Source organism: Typopeltis vanoorti, chromosome 1 (assembly GCF_054136105.1).
Source record: "Typopeltis vanoorti isolate ZY-2024b chromosome 1, IOZ_Tvanoo_1.0, whole genome shotgun sequence".
NCBI classification, from domain to species: Eukaryota; Metazoa; Arthropoda; class Arachnida; order Uropygi; family Thelyphonidae; genus Typopeltis; species Typopeltis vanoorti.
The window spans coordinates 101753269-101770514 of NC_143549.1; the positions used below are offsets into that span (position 1 = coordinate 101753269).

Below are 17246 nucleotides of genomic sequence, written 5' to 3' on the forward strand. Positions count from 1 at the left end.
TAATTGAATCAATTTACCAAAATATTGGCATAAGTGAAATATAGTTGTTGAGAGAGAGAGAGAGAGAGAGAGAAAAAAAAATTATATAGTTAATGGATCACATGTTCATGCTTCACTAGGTCCTCCATCTCATCTGTCCATAATAATATAGTCTTTCTGAGATGCATAACCAAATATCTCTCACTGTGGCATTGTAGTATTATCAATTTATTCATATATCAATAATCAGAGACAACTTTATTTTATATTAAGCTCCTTGACTTGAAAAGCTTTCTTACTTTTTTTGCTTAAAGCATTCAAAAACTTTATGTGGTCAGTATTAACAACTAACAGCCAACTGGTATCCTCTATGGCCATAGTAAAAATATCTTTTTGCTTAGCTACTACCCTTTCATGTCATTCTTGATTAAGAAGCTATACGGAATTGTGTAGCTTAGGTGCTAGTAACGTTACTGTGATTTCTGCATTACTCTGAATGTAACTGAAAAAGGTCAGTAAGCCCCCCCCCCCTTAGAAGCTCATGTACTATTTAATTGACTATGCTCCTCTCTCTCTCTCTCTCTCTCTCTCCCCCCCTTCCATCCTCAAGATAGGTTGAATCCATTGTGGATAAGAGCTTTCCTCCCTTCTCTGTATAAAGAATATAGAAGGAGAGGTGATATGATTGAGACATTTAAACTTGAGAGGCAGTTACAGGGGTTGACACTCTGGAGTTCATTCATATGATAAAACAAGGGACAAGGGGGTCATCCTTGGAAATTGCAAAAAGAAGTCGTGAGCAAGAGAGTGAGGCATGGTTTCTTTTCATGGAGGGTTGTTGAACTGTGGAATGCATTCTTGTGGAATGCATTGCCTGATAAAGTGGTGAGAGCATGAACAGTGAATGAGTTCATGCATTGGTATGATGGGCTTTGTATTGTTTAAGATAAGCCTCCCATGATGAGTCCTGTGACTCTGTGGATGTCCTGAATCATCATAATAAAAACTTATCTCACATGTGCTACCAATGTACTACAGGTTTGCAACCATGGAAATTGCATAAAAATAAACAAATGTTAAAATGTCTGTAAGATCTGTTCTGTTTTTTGTGACAAAATTCTTCTTCTTCAACTCTTTTTTATTTGGCTAAAAAAGCAAAAAGAATACCTTCATCTTTTTGTCCTTTGCTATTTTTACTAATCTGTCATCATTTTTTGGAGATATATTCATTACATTTCATTCTTCATAATTTGATCTATTCAGCTATTTGTTGAATGTGACAAAACAAAGAGAATAATTATTTAGGAAGATGCTTTAAAGCAGATATAGAAACTGATTATATCTTTTTATTCTTTTATTCTTGTTTATTTTATAGATTTACAAGTCCAGCAGATTATGTTTGGTTCCAGAATGCTGTCATAAAAGTGGTCTCTGAAAACTTAGGGAAGGAATACATTCCTATAGTTGAGGAAACTTCATATTTTGTGGACTTTTTGAGGTAAGAAGACTGTTTAAACAGTTTCTTAATTGTATTCTTGTCAGTTCTTTCCTTTTCTATTAAACACTGACAAATTTTTCGTCAATGCATTTTATAAAGTTCACTAGAAAAATACGAGATTCTAAGTAGTGTATCTGAATATGAAGGAGAATAATTATTTGTACGAGGTGCATTGTATTCCTTGAATGCTAAAACATATGGAAAGGAGGTCTAGTAACAATATTTCTCACAAGTCTACAAATCAAAGTTAAAAATTAATTTGCATCTTTTTATTTCTTTTTTGTTTATAGAATTGAGCCAACCACTCAGTTGTTATAATGTCACCACTATGTGTTTCCAGTTTGTTCTAATAATTGAGAAAGAATTCTGTATTGCTAACTTCTTTTAACTTATCTTAAAATGCAATTTAATCAGATTTATGGCTTGAACAAACCAGAGTTTGCGTGTTAGCATTATTAACTTGAAATTTGGAATAAGTGTACTGAGCAAGGAAAGTGTGTAGGGGAAAAAAAGCATTATGGAATTAATATTTTTTTAAATTTTTTTTTTGATTTGTATCATTATTATTATCATAACCTGTCACCAAAAGTTCAGATAGGCAGCAATAAAATGAACTCTGTGAATTATATAATTCATACTCTATACTCAAGCAAATGCAGCACTACTACTAAAATATATTTGAGGTAGTTTTATGTTTAGAGGAGAAAACTGGAGAGTACCTGATGAAAAACCAACCCCTATTGCCATATAATGAAGAATTCTGTTATGTTGCTATATAACATATAAGATAGGTCATAATGATTTATTAATATTCAGAGTAAATTTTAAGATGAAAATTAAAAATTCATCTGACAGTTGTAAACTATTTTTATTTTCCCAAATATTCCCTATTTTGTCCCTGCTGTTTACCATTTGATGCATCATCATCATCAAATTCCTGCCATGTACCTTTAAGGGGTATATAGAATATGATAGTACTACATGAAAAATTTACATCATTACTAACTTCTTATCTACAATTTTCCTCCAAATTCGTCTGTTACTTGTCAAGACTCCAACATTATCAAATGTTATATTTCTATCATCTAAGGCACTTTGTACCATATCAATCCACCTATATCTTGGTCTTCCTCTGGGTCGTTTTCCTGCCTACCTGGCAGAGAAAACTTGTTTTGCTAATCTTTCCTCGCGCATTCAGTTTAAGTGACCATACCACCTGAGATTAGCTCTGCTAACACATTCCTGGATGCTGACAATTTCAAGTTCTTTCCTAATATCCTCATTGTTAATATGATATTGCCATTGATGCCATCTGTTCACACCTCTAATCTTTCTCAGGACTCTCATATCTGCGGTCTCTAGTCTTTGGTCAAGTGTTTTACTTCTGACCCAGCTCTCAGATCCATAAGTCAAAACTGGCTTGAACACTGTCCTATATACAGCCAATTTAATGTTCCAACTAAGCCAATTTATTGTTCCAACCAACTTCTTTCTTATTCCATATGAATTCATTCAATTGACTTCCTACCACACCATACCAGCTTTGTTGATTCTGTTGTCTATTTCCATATTTAATTTACCATCTTCACTAAAAATCGTGCCTAAGTAGCTGAAATGTTTTACTTGTTCTACAGGTTCTTCTTTCACAACACAGTTGACATTTTCAACGATTCTGCCTATTTTCATTGTCTTTGTCTTTTTATTGCTGACCTTCATACCATATCTATTACAACAGTTATTCAATTTGGTCAGGGAATCTTGCAGACCTGTAGCAGATTTATTTAGAAGTATAACATTGTCCGCATAAAGCAAAGAGCTGACATTAACATCTCCAATTTTGATATCATTTTAATACCACTTTCCTTCATAATATGATCCATATAGATAATGAATAACAGAGGGGATAATATACATCCTTGTCTCACACCAGATTTAACATTAAACCATCTTCCTGTACTTCCTTCAATTCTAGCTGCTGCTTTACAACTCAAATAAAGACTAAGTATTGCTTGATATAATGCCCCATTGACACCATATAACTGTAGTGTATTGAATAACTTCTCTCTTGGCACCTTGTTGTATGCCTTTTCCAGATCGACAAAACTTAAATACAGATCTTTGTTATATTCCCATTTATATATGGGGTGCTTAAGGGTCAAAGCTGTATAACTGAGAGGAGACCTCCACATAGCATTTAAAGGAATGCAGAGAACCAACCAGGGCTTCTGACCTAATGTCCAATCCTCACCTTCTTGTGGTGCACCCTGTTGGGTATCTACCTGGATATTGAACGAATGAGGATGGGCTGGCAATTTGGGATTTAGCTGACCAAAAAATTGTATTCGTATTGGCTATTCTTTGATGCATTAATATTACATTAATTTTCATTATCTTCTAATAGGTAACCTGAAGGAGAGGAAACAAGATAAGTGCACTATAAGCCCAATATTACTAACCTCTTATCTATAATTTTCTTCTATATTAATCTGCATTATTTGTCATGTTTCTGATGTCCTTACATTTTTTTTTAATCTGTGACACTAAAAACTGCCTTCCTTTGTGTCTTTTTTTTTAACTTGTCATTCTTGTATGAAACTGTTTCTAACATTTCCTCTCCCATTCTATTTAAGTGGCCATAATACTTGAGTTGGCACTGCTTACACATTCCTGAATAAGAATGATATGTTCCTTTTTAATGTCTTCATTTTAATATGGTTCTTCAGTTGATTCCATCTTTTCACTTATTAATTTTTTTTTTAATTCTCAGAATTCTCATGGTAGTTCAAAAATAATGTATTAGTTAATATTGATTAGAACACTATATACTGCTAGTTTAGTGTTTCAGCTAATTTTTCCTCCTTATTTCATACAGATCTATTCACCTACTGTTCACCCTCCTAACCTTGCTTATTCTGTTATTTATTTCAATATTTAATTTTCTATCTGTATGTTTTTGGAAGATGATTGCTAGAATTTCTCTGGCAAAGATAAATTTTATGTAATATTAATGAAAAACTGTATGCACTTCAGTTAAAATTTATTTGTTTGTGATATTTGGGATTGAATGCATAGTAACTACAGAAGTTGTTAGTAGGTTTTGTAGCAAGCTTTCTGTAATACAGCTTACAGTTACTGAAGACAAAATGGCAGTGAGAACAAGAACAGCTAAGAGTAAGGTTTGAAAATGATGAAGTAATGAATAGTATGGGAGTGATTGGGAGTCAACAGAATGAAAGCACAAGTGGTCTAGAAGAAATGAGATGTTGTGAAAGTGAGAGAGTAAGTAAAAAAGTGTTGAGGGAAAGTAATGAAACTGGCAGAGTCATACTGAATAGTGTAGAAAATAAGGCCGTGAGTGACGCTTGTTTGAACGAAGTTATGAGTGGTATAATATATGATGATTCGATGATTAAGGGTATGGAAAGCAGTATTCCTGAAGGATGCTTGTCTGGCAGAACAATAGAGAGAGAGACAGAGAGAGAGCAATAAAGAGAGGGCATGATGCAGAAAGGATGATAGTTGTGGTGGGCACAAATGACCTGAGTGGTAGTATTAATTGGGTAGCAAAAGATTTAAGAACATTGTTAGATATCGTTAAGAAGAAGAAGTCAAAGGGATGTGTATGCCGCCTCATTTTGACAATTATGAGTTAAGTAGACAATCGATGATAATAAATGATATGATTGCAAGAATATACGAAAAAAGAGGTCTGGAATTTGTCGAAGTCTGGAGTGTGTTTGAAGGCAAAAGACAGCTGTGTGAAAGAGATGGGTTGCATCTGAACATAGAAGGTCATAAGTATTTGAAGAAGTTACTGTTTTCTGAACAAGTTGAAGGAATTGTGCAGGGAAACTAAAATTGAAAAGGTTGAGTGTAAGAGGGAGAAACTTATGCAGTGAATGCATATTTGTTGATCCTTTTTTGCAGAATAATTTGAAGAATAGAGTGGATAAAAATCGGTATGGCACTACTGAATTTAGTAGAATGTATATCAGTTCTAAAGTTGGTAAGAGAACTCAAGGGAATCTGCAATTTTTGTATACTAATTCAAGAAGCATTCGAAATAAGAGGAAAGAATTTTTGGCATTAGTCAGTGCAATCTCACCAAAAGTTGTAGGCATTAGTGAAACTTGGCTGTCAGCAGAAGATGTGGTTACTGGAATTGAATGTGAATGGTACAGTATTTTCATAGAGGATAGAGAAGATAGAATGGAGGTGGGGAGTACTATTGATGATAGCTGATGAGTTGCAGCCAAAGAAAGTAGTATATCAAGAGGAAAGACGTGAATGATAGTTCATTTGAGGTGGTCTGGTGCGAAATAGTGACTGACACAAGCAAATTTACAGTTGGTTGCCGCTATAGGCCAGGGGATACAGGGGGTGATATTGAATTCATGCATCAGCAAATTAGTACAGGATTAGTGATTATTATGGGGAGTTTAATTATGGTAATACATTTGGAAGGAGGATATATCACTTGGCGAAAAGGAAATGTAATTCATACACCTTCTAAGAGACAATTACTTGCAGCACATAACTGAAGGGACTCGTGGTGTGAGAGTGTTGGATCTTGTCATAGGTTCAGAGGACATATGCATAAGTAAGGTGTCCTTGTTACCTCCAATTGGTGAAAGTGATCATGTGGTATTGACTTGGGAGATTGCAAAATTTGTAGATTTCTCTCTTAAAAAGTGGTATATATGTACAAGGACTACGGGTTAGGTAATTATAACAAGCTTCGGAATGAGCTTACAGCCATGGCAGAACATATTGCAGGGGAAAGATGTTAGCAGTGCATGGGATATAATCAGCGGGCATCTGAGGAAGAAAATATCAGAATGTATTCCCAGAGATGGAAAGCTTCCTACTTAAAAATGCTATTGGTCTAAGATCTCTCTCTTCTTCTTGTTCGAGTACGGAAGCTATGGTATCATTAGAAGCATCTGCAGCTAGACAGAAAGGCTTCTCGAGTTTCGGGTAGGCTAAGACTGGAGCTTTGGTTAACGCAAGGTTGAAGAAGTTGTGGGCAAGCTGTTGTTTTTCCCCCCAATGAAACTTTTCTCCTTTTTTTGTCAGTTCGATGATGGGTTGCATTATTCTGGAGCAATTAGGAATGAATTTTCTATAAAAATTCACCATTCCCAAATACCTTCGAACTTGCCTTACAGATGTAGAGATTCTTACTTTCAGGATGGCAGAGACATTTTCTTGAGTGGGATTAATGCCTCTATTGCTCACCACATGGCCTAGATATTCTACCTCCCTCATAAAGAGCTTACACTTAGAGCACTTCAGTGATAGTCTTGATCTCTCTAATCTTTCTAACACACCATTCAAGATATTCATGTGAGACTTTAGGTCCTGTGTGTAGATTAATAGGTCATCCTGAAAGCATATGATTCCTTTTCCCAACATGTCTGAGAGAACAGTGTTCATTAGACATTGAAAGCTCATGGCTGAGTTTCTTGCCCCCTATGGAAGTCGACAGAGCTGATATTTCTGCCAACGAGTTGTAAAGGCGAAAAACTGTCTATCTTCCTTCCTAAGGGGAATTTGGAAATAACCTGAGTTCAGGTCTAATTTTGAAAAGAACGTTGCTCCCTCTAGACTTGTTAGCAATTCTTCTATGTTACAAAGGGGAAAATCAATGGGCTTTGTGACCTTATTAATATCACGCAGGTCCAATATAAATCTTAGGCTCCCATCAGGTTTTTCTATTAATATGAAGGGGCTGTTCCATCTGGAGTTTGACTTCTCTATGATTCCAACTCTTTCATATTTATTCAAGAGATCCTGAAGTCTGTCCAAATATTTCAGGGGGGTCTTGTACTGTTTTACGTATATGGGAGAGTCTGCGGTAATCTGAATGGAGTGCTCTATTTTCTCAGTACAGGTTAATGAGCTGATATCCTCTGTAAAGACTTGAGGATATTTCAAGAAGATTGTTTGAATAAACTCCTCAATTTTACTCCTTTCAGTTTCGGATACAGTTGAGCTGATGGCTTCATTCAATAATTTCTCCTTCTTTTCTTCGAGACCTTCGTCGGGCCTTACTACTTCTATTTCCATTGTATCATGTTTATTGTTCTCAGACCCTTTTGAAGACCCTGGTTGGTAACTTATGCCATTTAATGAAATGGTTCCTGAGGCAAAATCACACATGAACTTTTTCTCTTCCAGGAAATCTAGACCCAAAATTACTTGACCATTTGTGTCCGCAGTCTCAGGAAGAATGACTAGCTCTTGAGAGAATGAAATTGGAAAGCAAGGAATGTGTAAGTTGGCGACTATTTTCTTCATTGCAATCATTTCAATTTTAGCAATGCCTGTAATCCTTATAGGATTTTGTAATAAGGAGGCATTAACAGAGATTTGATTATTAAACTTGCTTACCAGGGAACTTGAAATAACAGATATATGGGCGCCAGTATCTAAAAGAATCTCACAAGGAACCTCCTCGACTAAACCTTGTACGAGTGACAAAGGCAATTTCCCAGTTACCTTGGCTATAGTTACATTTTTGCATTCTCAGAGAATTGAAACTACAAGAATCTGGGATGTTGTTATAGCTGACAATGTTGTCAGATGATTGATCATATCTACAAGGGTTTAAAGGCTCAGCCTGTCCTTTTAGAGTAGCAATGTTAGAAGGAGATTTGTCAATAGACTTAGTTGATCTTATTAACTCAGTGTTTGTCATCTCACGAGGGTCTAATATAGGGTATTCATCCTTCTTTCCTTCAGATTTGAGTGACTTTTCTAATATTTTCTTATTTAAAGATAGTTCCTGTGGATTAACACAAAGCTCTTTTGGTGTTGCCCTTGGTAGGCGAGTATCACCTGACAAATACAAAGGAGTTGATAAGGAGGAGACCTGAGCATTACAATCTTGGGCTAACATTTGCCTAATGGAGGAAATTTGATACATCTCCTCTAGGATTCTCTCTCTCCTTTTTGCTAATTCAAAACACCCTTCCAGATCAGTAGCTCCCTTCTTATAAATTACTTCCCTTAAATTATCATGTAATCCTATTTTAAATTGTTGGAAAGTAATCCATACTAAGTGGGGTTTCTGAGCACTAGTCACATTTAAACTGTTAGATAATGTCAATAACCAATTGTAAAATTCTGTGACAATTTCCTTATCTCTTTGTATGATGCTCTGTATATTTTGTCGTGACGTTGTTCTCTTGATGTTCGAATCCACCATCTTGTTAAAAGTCACTTTCATAAAATAAAAGAAAACTAATTGTAAATTGATCACTAATCTAAGGGTAGAGAAATTTCTATTATACTAAGTCTAAATGGAATAGTAGGATCAATTCAAAATTAGTAAGCAGTCTTCTCATTCATTCAGGCCAAAGTATTTATTTTCTCTCTTTGGGATTCCTGCTAGATTCGAATTTTTGTGAACGGTGCAGTAAAAGAGATTCAGGCAAAATACAACTTTTGATTAACAAAAACAAACATTTAATATAAGCTATATAACACATACATAAATTATACTTCTAATTTAAACAATAAAAACAAGTCAAACATTAAGCTAAGTCGATCACATTAGTTCAACCTTCCAAGCCTTCACATACACTTTCTCAGCTTCTGAGTTACAAAGTTCCTACACATATATAAATATAATAGAACTTCCTATCTAATCAGTTTTCACACACTTCTCAGTCATGCTATAAGTTCAAAATATCGCAGGCACTAATAGTTGAAAATATCTCTCTAACAATTCTTAACTTCAACTCTCAATCACGAAGAGTTTCCACAGTTGAGGTTAGGTTAAGCATAGCGTAATTAACACTCAATTCTTCAAGTTGAAATAATACACTAAGATAGTCCTTACTGGAAATAGTTCCTAGTACATCGAATACGTTGTGAGCAAACTTTTAAATTATTTTTATTTCACTTAAGAACACATCTACAAGACTTATCCACAGTTATAATTAAAACACTATCAATCGCACTTCAGAAATACAGACATCGACTGCAGGGTACTTCAACTTGTTACCACTCATAAACTAATTAAAACACCGTGCAGTTCTCCTTAGGGCAAATCGGAAATAAGCCGCAATTCTAGACCAACTGGGTTTATTCAGAATTCTTCCTTGAACGTCCAGCTTTTTATATTATCTGATTACAGCATCAATTTCCCTTTTATTATTACTGCTGGCTTCACTTTCAGCTAACTATAAAATTCACTTCGTCCTTGCTCACTTATAAAAATTATCCTCTTAACTCCTGCCCTTAAGAACCTTTCATTTACTTCTACTTCTCTAGTTTATTCCCTTGCTACCTTTTACTTCCAAAATTTCCATCCCAACTGCTCTACTACGTATATATTTTCTCTTCTTTATTTAGTCCACGCTCTGTTCCACTCACGCTCGTTTATTTCACGCGTCTCTATGACAACCGATAGGCTATACAACTACATTCAGTTATTACATAACGTTAAACTTTCACAAACAAGAATAAATAGAATATTTGCATTTCAATAAATGCGTAGTTAAATTACAAATACAAGTTCTTATAATATTGACATAACAATAAATAAAATAACTTATTAATATTTAATACAGTCTTTTCATTATTCATATATATATCTTTGATTAAATAATTAAATATTAGACAAAATTAAGGCAGTTATATGAATATTAAATTTTAAAATAAGTTATATACATTAAATAATATTTACAAGTCTAGCCTTTGTGATGGAAGATCATGTTGGATTCTGAAGCAAATAATAATTACTCTAATCTCTACATAATCAGAATCCAACAAGCGGGCATCTGAGGAAGGAAATATCAGAATGTATTCCCATAGTCAGGAAGACAAACGAGGTAGGCGTTAGATGGATGAGTAGTAGTATCAGGCTTGATCTGCAAAAAAAGAGATAACATATTGCAGGGGAAAGATGTTAGCAGTGCATGGGATATAATCAGTGGGTATCTGAGGAAGGAAATATTAGAATGTATTCCCATAGTCAGGAAGACAAACAAGGTAGGCATTAGATGGATGAGTAGTAGTATCAGGCTTGATCTGCAAAAAAAGAAAATGTTATGGAGAATTTACAAGGAGAAAGGCAATCAGTACACCCATGAGCAGTACAAGGCTCAAGCTAGGAAGGTTACCAGCATAGTAAGAAAAGCTAAATCAGATTATAAGAAGACTTTAGCCAAGGAGATCAAGGGTAATCCCAAAGAGTTCTTGGAAGGATAACCTTAGTGGATGCCGATGGTATTGAAGTGACCAATTCAGATGTAATAGTAGAGTTACTGAGTGATCACTTTTCAAAAGTCTCTCACCCAAGGATATCTCTGTACCTGTAGCAATAACTAATGGAAGAATTGAAGTTAATAAATCAGAGGTACTTAGTATATTGCAGAATTTAAATTCAAACACTGCTAGAGGTTTAGATGAAATATCAGCTCAGGTGTTGTGTGAATGTGCAAAGGAATTGTCAACGCCTCTTACTTGGTTATTTAACTTAAGTTTGAACTCTGGTTTGGTCCCTAGGGAGTGGAAGGAAGGCAAAGTGGTTAATTTGCATAAAGGTGGCTCTAAGACTGCGGTAGTTAATTACCGACCAATCACTATCTCAGGTTTGGTGGTAAAAGTATTGGAAAAGTTGGTTAAGGACAGAATTCGAGAATGGGTGGATCAGAATATGATACTCTATAGGGGCTAACATGGTTTTGTTAAAGGTCAATCTGGTCTTAGCAATTTATTAACTTTTTATAATAGAATGACATCTGCGTTGGACAAGAGGAATGGCTACACAGTGATACTTCTGTATTATGCGAAGGCTTTTGACTGGATACTCCATGGAATATTGTTTCACAAACTGGTGATATGAATAAGAGAATAGCTCATGGAGAGTACCAGAAAGCAGTGTATGGAGGATCAGAGTCCAGGATGAGGCAGGTGACCAGTGGTGTGTGCCTCAGGGCTCTGTACTTGGGCTGTTATTGTTTAATTTGTACATAAATGATATAGGAAATGACTTGAAGGGAGGTATTCAGTTGTTTGCTGATGATGATGATGATGATGCAAAGTTGGGTAGCACAATAAAAAATCACGCTGATGTTGAGAGTTTGCAGGATGATTTAAGTAAGTTGGCAAAATGTAATGGATGTCAGTTCAATGTGGAAGAGTGTAAAGTTATGCATTTTGGGATTAAAAGATTACCAGCTGTGTACCACATTGATGGAACGGTACTCCAAGAGATTGATGAGGCTAGGGACTTGGAGGTGTTGGTGGATAGGGAGATCAGAGGACACATTGCAAAGGTGTCCAAGATTGCACATAGGATTACTTGGTTATTGAAGAACACACTAACATCCAGAGATAAAGGGATTATTATTCCCCTTTATAAGGCATTGTTACTTCCACATTTGGATTACTGTGCTCAAGTCTGGTCACCTGGATCCCTTGGAGATGAGGAGGGGTTGTGAAGAGGATTCAGAGGAGAATGACTAAGTTGGTGAGTGATGTAAAAAAAAATGCTCTGTACATTGATAGATTACAGAGGTTGGTTGATAGGCAGAGAAGAGGGGATATGATTGAAATGTTTAAAGTAATAAAAGGTTTTTATAAATTGATGCAGGGGAAATATTTCAGCTGTGTGATAGTGATGGAAGAACAAGAGGTAAATGAATTCAAGTAAATTTATTTCTCTAAATGAATTCAAGAAGAGGTATGATAGATATTGTTTTGATAGTTTGGGTCTCCCGCGATGAGTCTACTAACTCCATGGAGATACCCGTGATAATAATAATAATAAAATCTAAAGTGGCAGGTAGTGTGAATTTTTCAAAGATGGGAGTTCAGTGTGTGTGTGTGTGTGTGTCGATGTTTGTTGAGAGATTGAATAACAGAAGTTAAAAGGTGTGGGTCTGCAGAAAGTGTGATATTTGAATGGACCAGACTTCACAGAGTTAGCATTGAGAATGAAGAATAAATATTAGATAAAAGACATTGGTTGACATAAGATTGAAGAATATTATCAACCAAAAGGGTGAGTGAGAGATAATATGAGTGTAGAGAGTATGATTTTGAATACATAAGAGATTAAAAGATTAAAAGTGGGTGTAATTGTGTGAATGAAAGTGGGCTTGACTGATGGTCCAAAAGTGAGAATGACTGTGAGGGATGGAAGAGTAGCTGAATGGCAGAGAAAAAGCAGTAGCGATTGCTGATACGAAAGAGAGCACAATTGCCAGAATGTAAGAGTAAAATAATGAGGTAGGGAATGAAAAGGGAATTTGAGTTTGCTAATAATGCACTGCTGGGAAGAACAATAGTTAATGTGGCAGCTTCCATGGATGGGCCCCTTGTCATCGCTCCTTCCTTCTGTTCCACCAAATGAAAGAACTCCCCAGTGTTAACCCTGTAACTACCTCTAAAGAGTTTAAAAGTCTCAATCATGTCACCTCTCCTTTTCTATCTATCAAACTCTGAAGTCCACATTCCCTCAGCCGATCCTCATAACTAACATTGTACAGTCCTGAAACTATCTTTGTTATACACCTCTGTACCAATTGCACAGTTAATTTTCCGTTTCAAATCCTGGGGACCAAATTTGTGAACAATCATCTAAGTGTAGTCTGATCAGGGTCTCATACAATGGAATGATAACTCTTTTATCTCTGCACGTCAGTGTCCTTCTCAGTATTGCAGCAATCCTCTGGGTTACCTTCACCACCTTTGCAATATATTCCCTGAATTTCAGTTTTCTATCAATCATCATCCCCAGATCTCTTGTCTCTCCTACTTCCTCCAGTCGAGCATGCAGCCTCCATCGATGTATCCCAAACTTCAAGACTTTACATTTTGCTGCATTAAACCGATATCTCCATTCATTTGCCCATCTGTCTAGTTTATTCAAATCCTCTTTCAGAGCTGCCACATCTGCACTATTACTAATAACCCTTACCAGCTTATCATCTGCAAACAACTGAATATCCCCTCTGCATTCCATTGCCAATGTCATTGATATAAAGGTTAAACAATACAGGTCCCAGTACTGAGCCCTGTGGAACCCCACTTGTAACCTTCTGCCTCTTTGATATTGCCCTACCATACACAACTCTCTGATACCTATCAGAACAAATCCATGTTGACTCTCACAGATAACATTACCCTCATCTACCCAGTGGTGTAGCTAGAGCTTTTGCCACCCGGGACAGTCCCTGAGTTTGCCGCCCCTCTCGATACACACCAAAAATACTACAAAAAGTCAAAACGACATGTAGGGAAATAAATTAAAACGCTATATTTGTTTTTGAAGTAAAACTTTAATTTCAACATTCTGAAATGTTATTTTTCTTGCTTTTCAATTAGCAAAATTGTCAATGACATTGGCTTAGTCTATTTCATAGTAATGTAGGTAATTCTTAATCAATTTTCTTTAAAAAAACTCCTCTCACAACTAGCAACACTTACAGCAATTGTGAGGAATATTCGCAGTAATATTACAATATTTGGAAATGAGTTCTCGAGACTGTATTTTAGAATTAACTGCAAAAGTTCAAAAAGTTTCAAAGTGCTGCCCAGGGAGACTCCCCCCCTCCCAGCTACTCCTCTGCATCTACCCAATGCCGTATATTATCCCTCACTAATTTCTCCAAGACCTTAACAACTACTGATGACACACAAACTGGCCTGTAGTGTTAGACACATCCAGTCTACTACTACCATTATGCAATGGCACTATCTTACCTTCCTTCCATTCCTTGAGTACCTTTCCCACAGCCAGACTTTCAGTGAAAAGCCAGGTCAACGGAGCTTTCAGTTCTTTAGCACATTCTCTCAAAACCCATGGTGAAATACCATTCAGTCCCACAGCTTTACTGACATCCAGGGTACTTAGTATTTGGAACACACTCTCCTCTAAGCCTCAAACCTGTCCTACCCCTCTAGTATTAAAGCTTACTTCTCCAGGATGATATATTCCAATAAAGTGTCGAACAACTTCAGTATATCCTCTGCATCAGTCACTTTATTCCCATTTTTATCCCACAGTGTCATTTTTCCACAGTCATTTCTCCTCCTACTGGACATATAGCTAAAAATTCACTAGGATTTTCTTTGGATCTTAGTACCAATCTCTTCTCATATTCTAGTTTGGCCTTCCTTAGTATACTAGTCACTCTCCTGGCTGAGTCTAATTGTATTCTTCATGCATCTGTCCTCCAGCCTTCTCCTTATATTTCTTTTACAACCTCTTTTTCACCTGCAGTTCCTGTTTGATATTGTTTGTCATCCACTTTACACAAATTGTGTTATTTTCTTCACTCATGGAATTATTATTATTATTATTATTATTATTACGGGCAACTCCAGGGAGTCATTAGACTCATCGAGGGAGGCCCCAAATCATTTTCATCACAACTATTCGACATTCATACAGTATCTATCATACCTCGCCTTAAACTCATTCACTGTCACAGCATCCACCACAGACTCAGGGAGCGCATTCCACTCATTCACTACTCTAAAAGTAAAGAACCCAGCTCTAACACCTTTACTAACAACACTTTTGCCCAGTTTCCATGGATGTCCCCTAGTCCTCCCACAACCAGCCCTGTTCTCAAAAATATCTTCTGAATTAATTTTATAGAAACCCTTCAGTAATTTGAATGTCTCAATCATATCTCCCCTCCTCCGCCTATCAACCAATTTTTGCAACCCACAAATCCTCAACCTGTTCTCATACGGTTCATTCCACAGACCTGCTATCATCTTGGTCACTCGCCTCTGGATCCTCTCTACCTCCTCCCCATCAAGAAGAAACCTAGGTGACCAAATCTGAGCACAGTAGTCGAGATGAGGTCTTATCAAGGCTCGATACAGAGGAACAATAACCTGCTTGTCTCTGCTTGTCAACGTATTCTTCAGCAACCAAGTGATTTGATGAGCTGATTTGGCCACTTTTGCAATGTGTCCCCTAAATTTCAATTCCTTATCCACCAACACTCCTAAATCTCGTGCCTCATCAATTTCCTGGAGCACGGTTCCACCAATGCAGTAAACTGCCTCCCATCTTTTCACCCCAAAATGTATAACCTTACATTTTGCCACATTAAATTGACATCCATTCTCCCTAGCCCAGACCTCCAATCTATCCAAATCATCCTGCAAAATTTTGACATCATCTGCATTCACTATTGCCCTACCCAACTTCGCATCATCCGCAAACAAATGAACTGTTCCTCTCAGATCCTTTCCTATATCATTTATGAACAAATTAAACAGCAGTGGTCCAAGAACAGATCCTTGTGGTACACCACTAGTCACAGGCCGTCTAGTGGACTCTACTCCTGAGTAAACCACTCTCTGATATCTCTCCGTCAACCACCCTCCTATCCATCTCACCAACCCTATGTCCATTCCCATATGCTGCAATTTACTGATTAGAATTCCATGTGGTATCCTGTCAAAGGCCTTAGCAAGGTCCAGCAGAATCACTGTAAACCCATTATCCTTATCCAGTTCAGCCGTCACTGTGTTATAATACGTGAGTAAGTTACTGAGGCATGACCTACCCTTCACAAAACCATGCTGTCCCCGATACAGTATCCCATTTTCTTCTATCCAATCTTGTATTTTCCTCTTGACTATTTTCTCTAAGACCTTGATAATGATTCCTGTTATGCTGATTGGCCGGTAATTTTCAACAGCAGCCTTGGAACCACCTTTGTGCAGTGGAACTATTTTCCCCTCTTTCCACCCCCTTGGGACTGACCCAGTCCTGAGGCTCAAATTAAACATAATGGTCAAGGGCACTGACAATTCTTTGGCCGCTTCACGTACGACACGAGCTGGTATACCATCCAATCCCACAGATGTATTGACATTGAGGTTCTGTAATAGACTAGTTACCTCTACCTCATTCATCACAATTCCAGTATAAGCTGTTGGTTCCTCCATTTCCGCAAAGCCACCACCTGGATGATATACTCTTGCAAAGTGCTCGCTCAGTAATTCCACAACATCGACTGATTCAGTTACCTCCCTACCCTCAGCATTTTTTAAGATCATTCTACCATGAGCATTTTTCCTTTTACTTGCAACATATTGAAAAAACTGTTTGGGATTCTCTTTAGCCTGCATGGCCAATTTCCTTTCGTAATCTGCTTTTGCTTTTCTTACCACCCTTGTTACCATCCTGGCCTGAGCTTTATACTGTTCATGCACCTGATGGTCACCCTTCTCCTTAAATTCCCTCCACAATTGTTTCTTTTTTTGCAGCTCAAGCTTAATAGTGTTATTCATCCATTTAACCCCTACCTGATTTATTATTCGGACTCTTGGTATACAGTCAACCATTGCCTCCTGCAAACAGTTCTTAACCACCTCCCATGCACCATCAACATCCAGCCCTTGCAGTTTTACATGCCATGGCATTGAGCCAAGCACACACCTAAGCTTGTCATACTTACCAGCCCGGTAATTCCACATATACCCTGTCTTAATTGTAAATTCGACTCCTTTAGCCACCTCCCAAGTCATGACCTTATGGTCACTCTCACCAATTGGTGGCAACATGGTCATGTTCGTTACAGCTACATTCTCAGTTGCAATTACTAGGTCCAGCACTCTCTGCCCCCTGGTATTTTCCAATACATGTTGCCGTAGATAGTTGTCCCTTAATAACTGCATAAAATCCAATTCCTTCCTCCCATGTGCCCTCTCCTCTTTCCAGTCAATGTTACCATAATTGAAATCACCCATAATAATTACCCTCCTTCCATTCATTTCTTCTATT

At 36.9% G+C, this 17246-nt stretch overlaps 1 protein-coding gene across 1 annotated transcript in view; it reads left to right on the forward strand.

Moving 5' to 3' along the window:
* LOC150110257 (dynein axonemal heavy chain 5-like) overlaps positions 1-17246 on the forward strand; it is a 972373-nt gene that overhangs the window by 612582 nt on the left and 342545 nt on the right. Inside the window, exon 49 of the mRNA XM_090394637.1 lies at positions 1355-1477. Coding sequence (XP_090250763.1) covers positions 1355-1477 — 123 coding nt within the window. The remainder of the gene's footprint in view (positions 1-1354; positions 1478-17246) is intronic.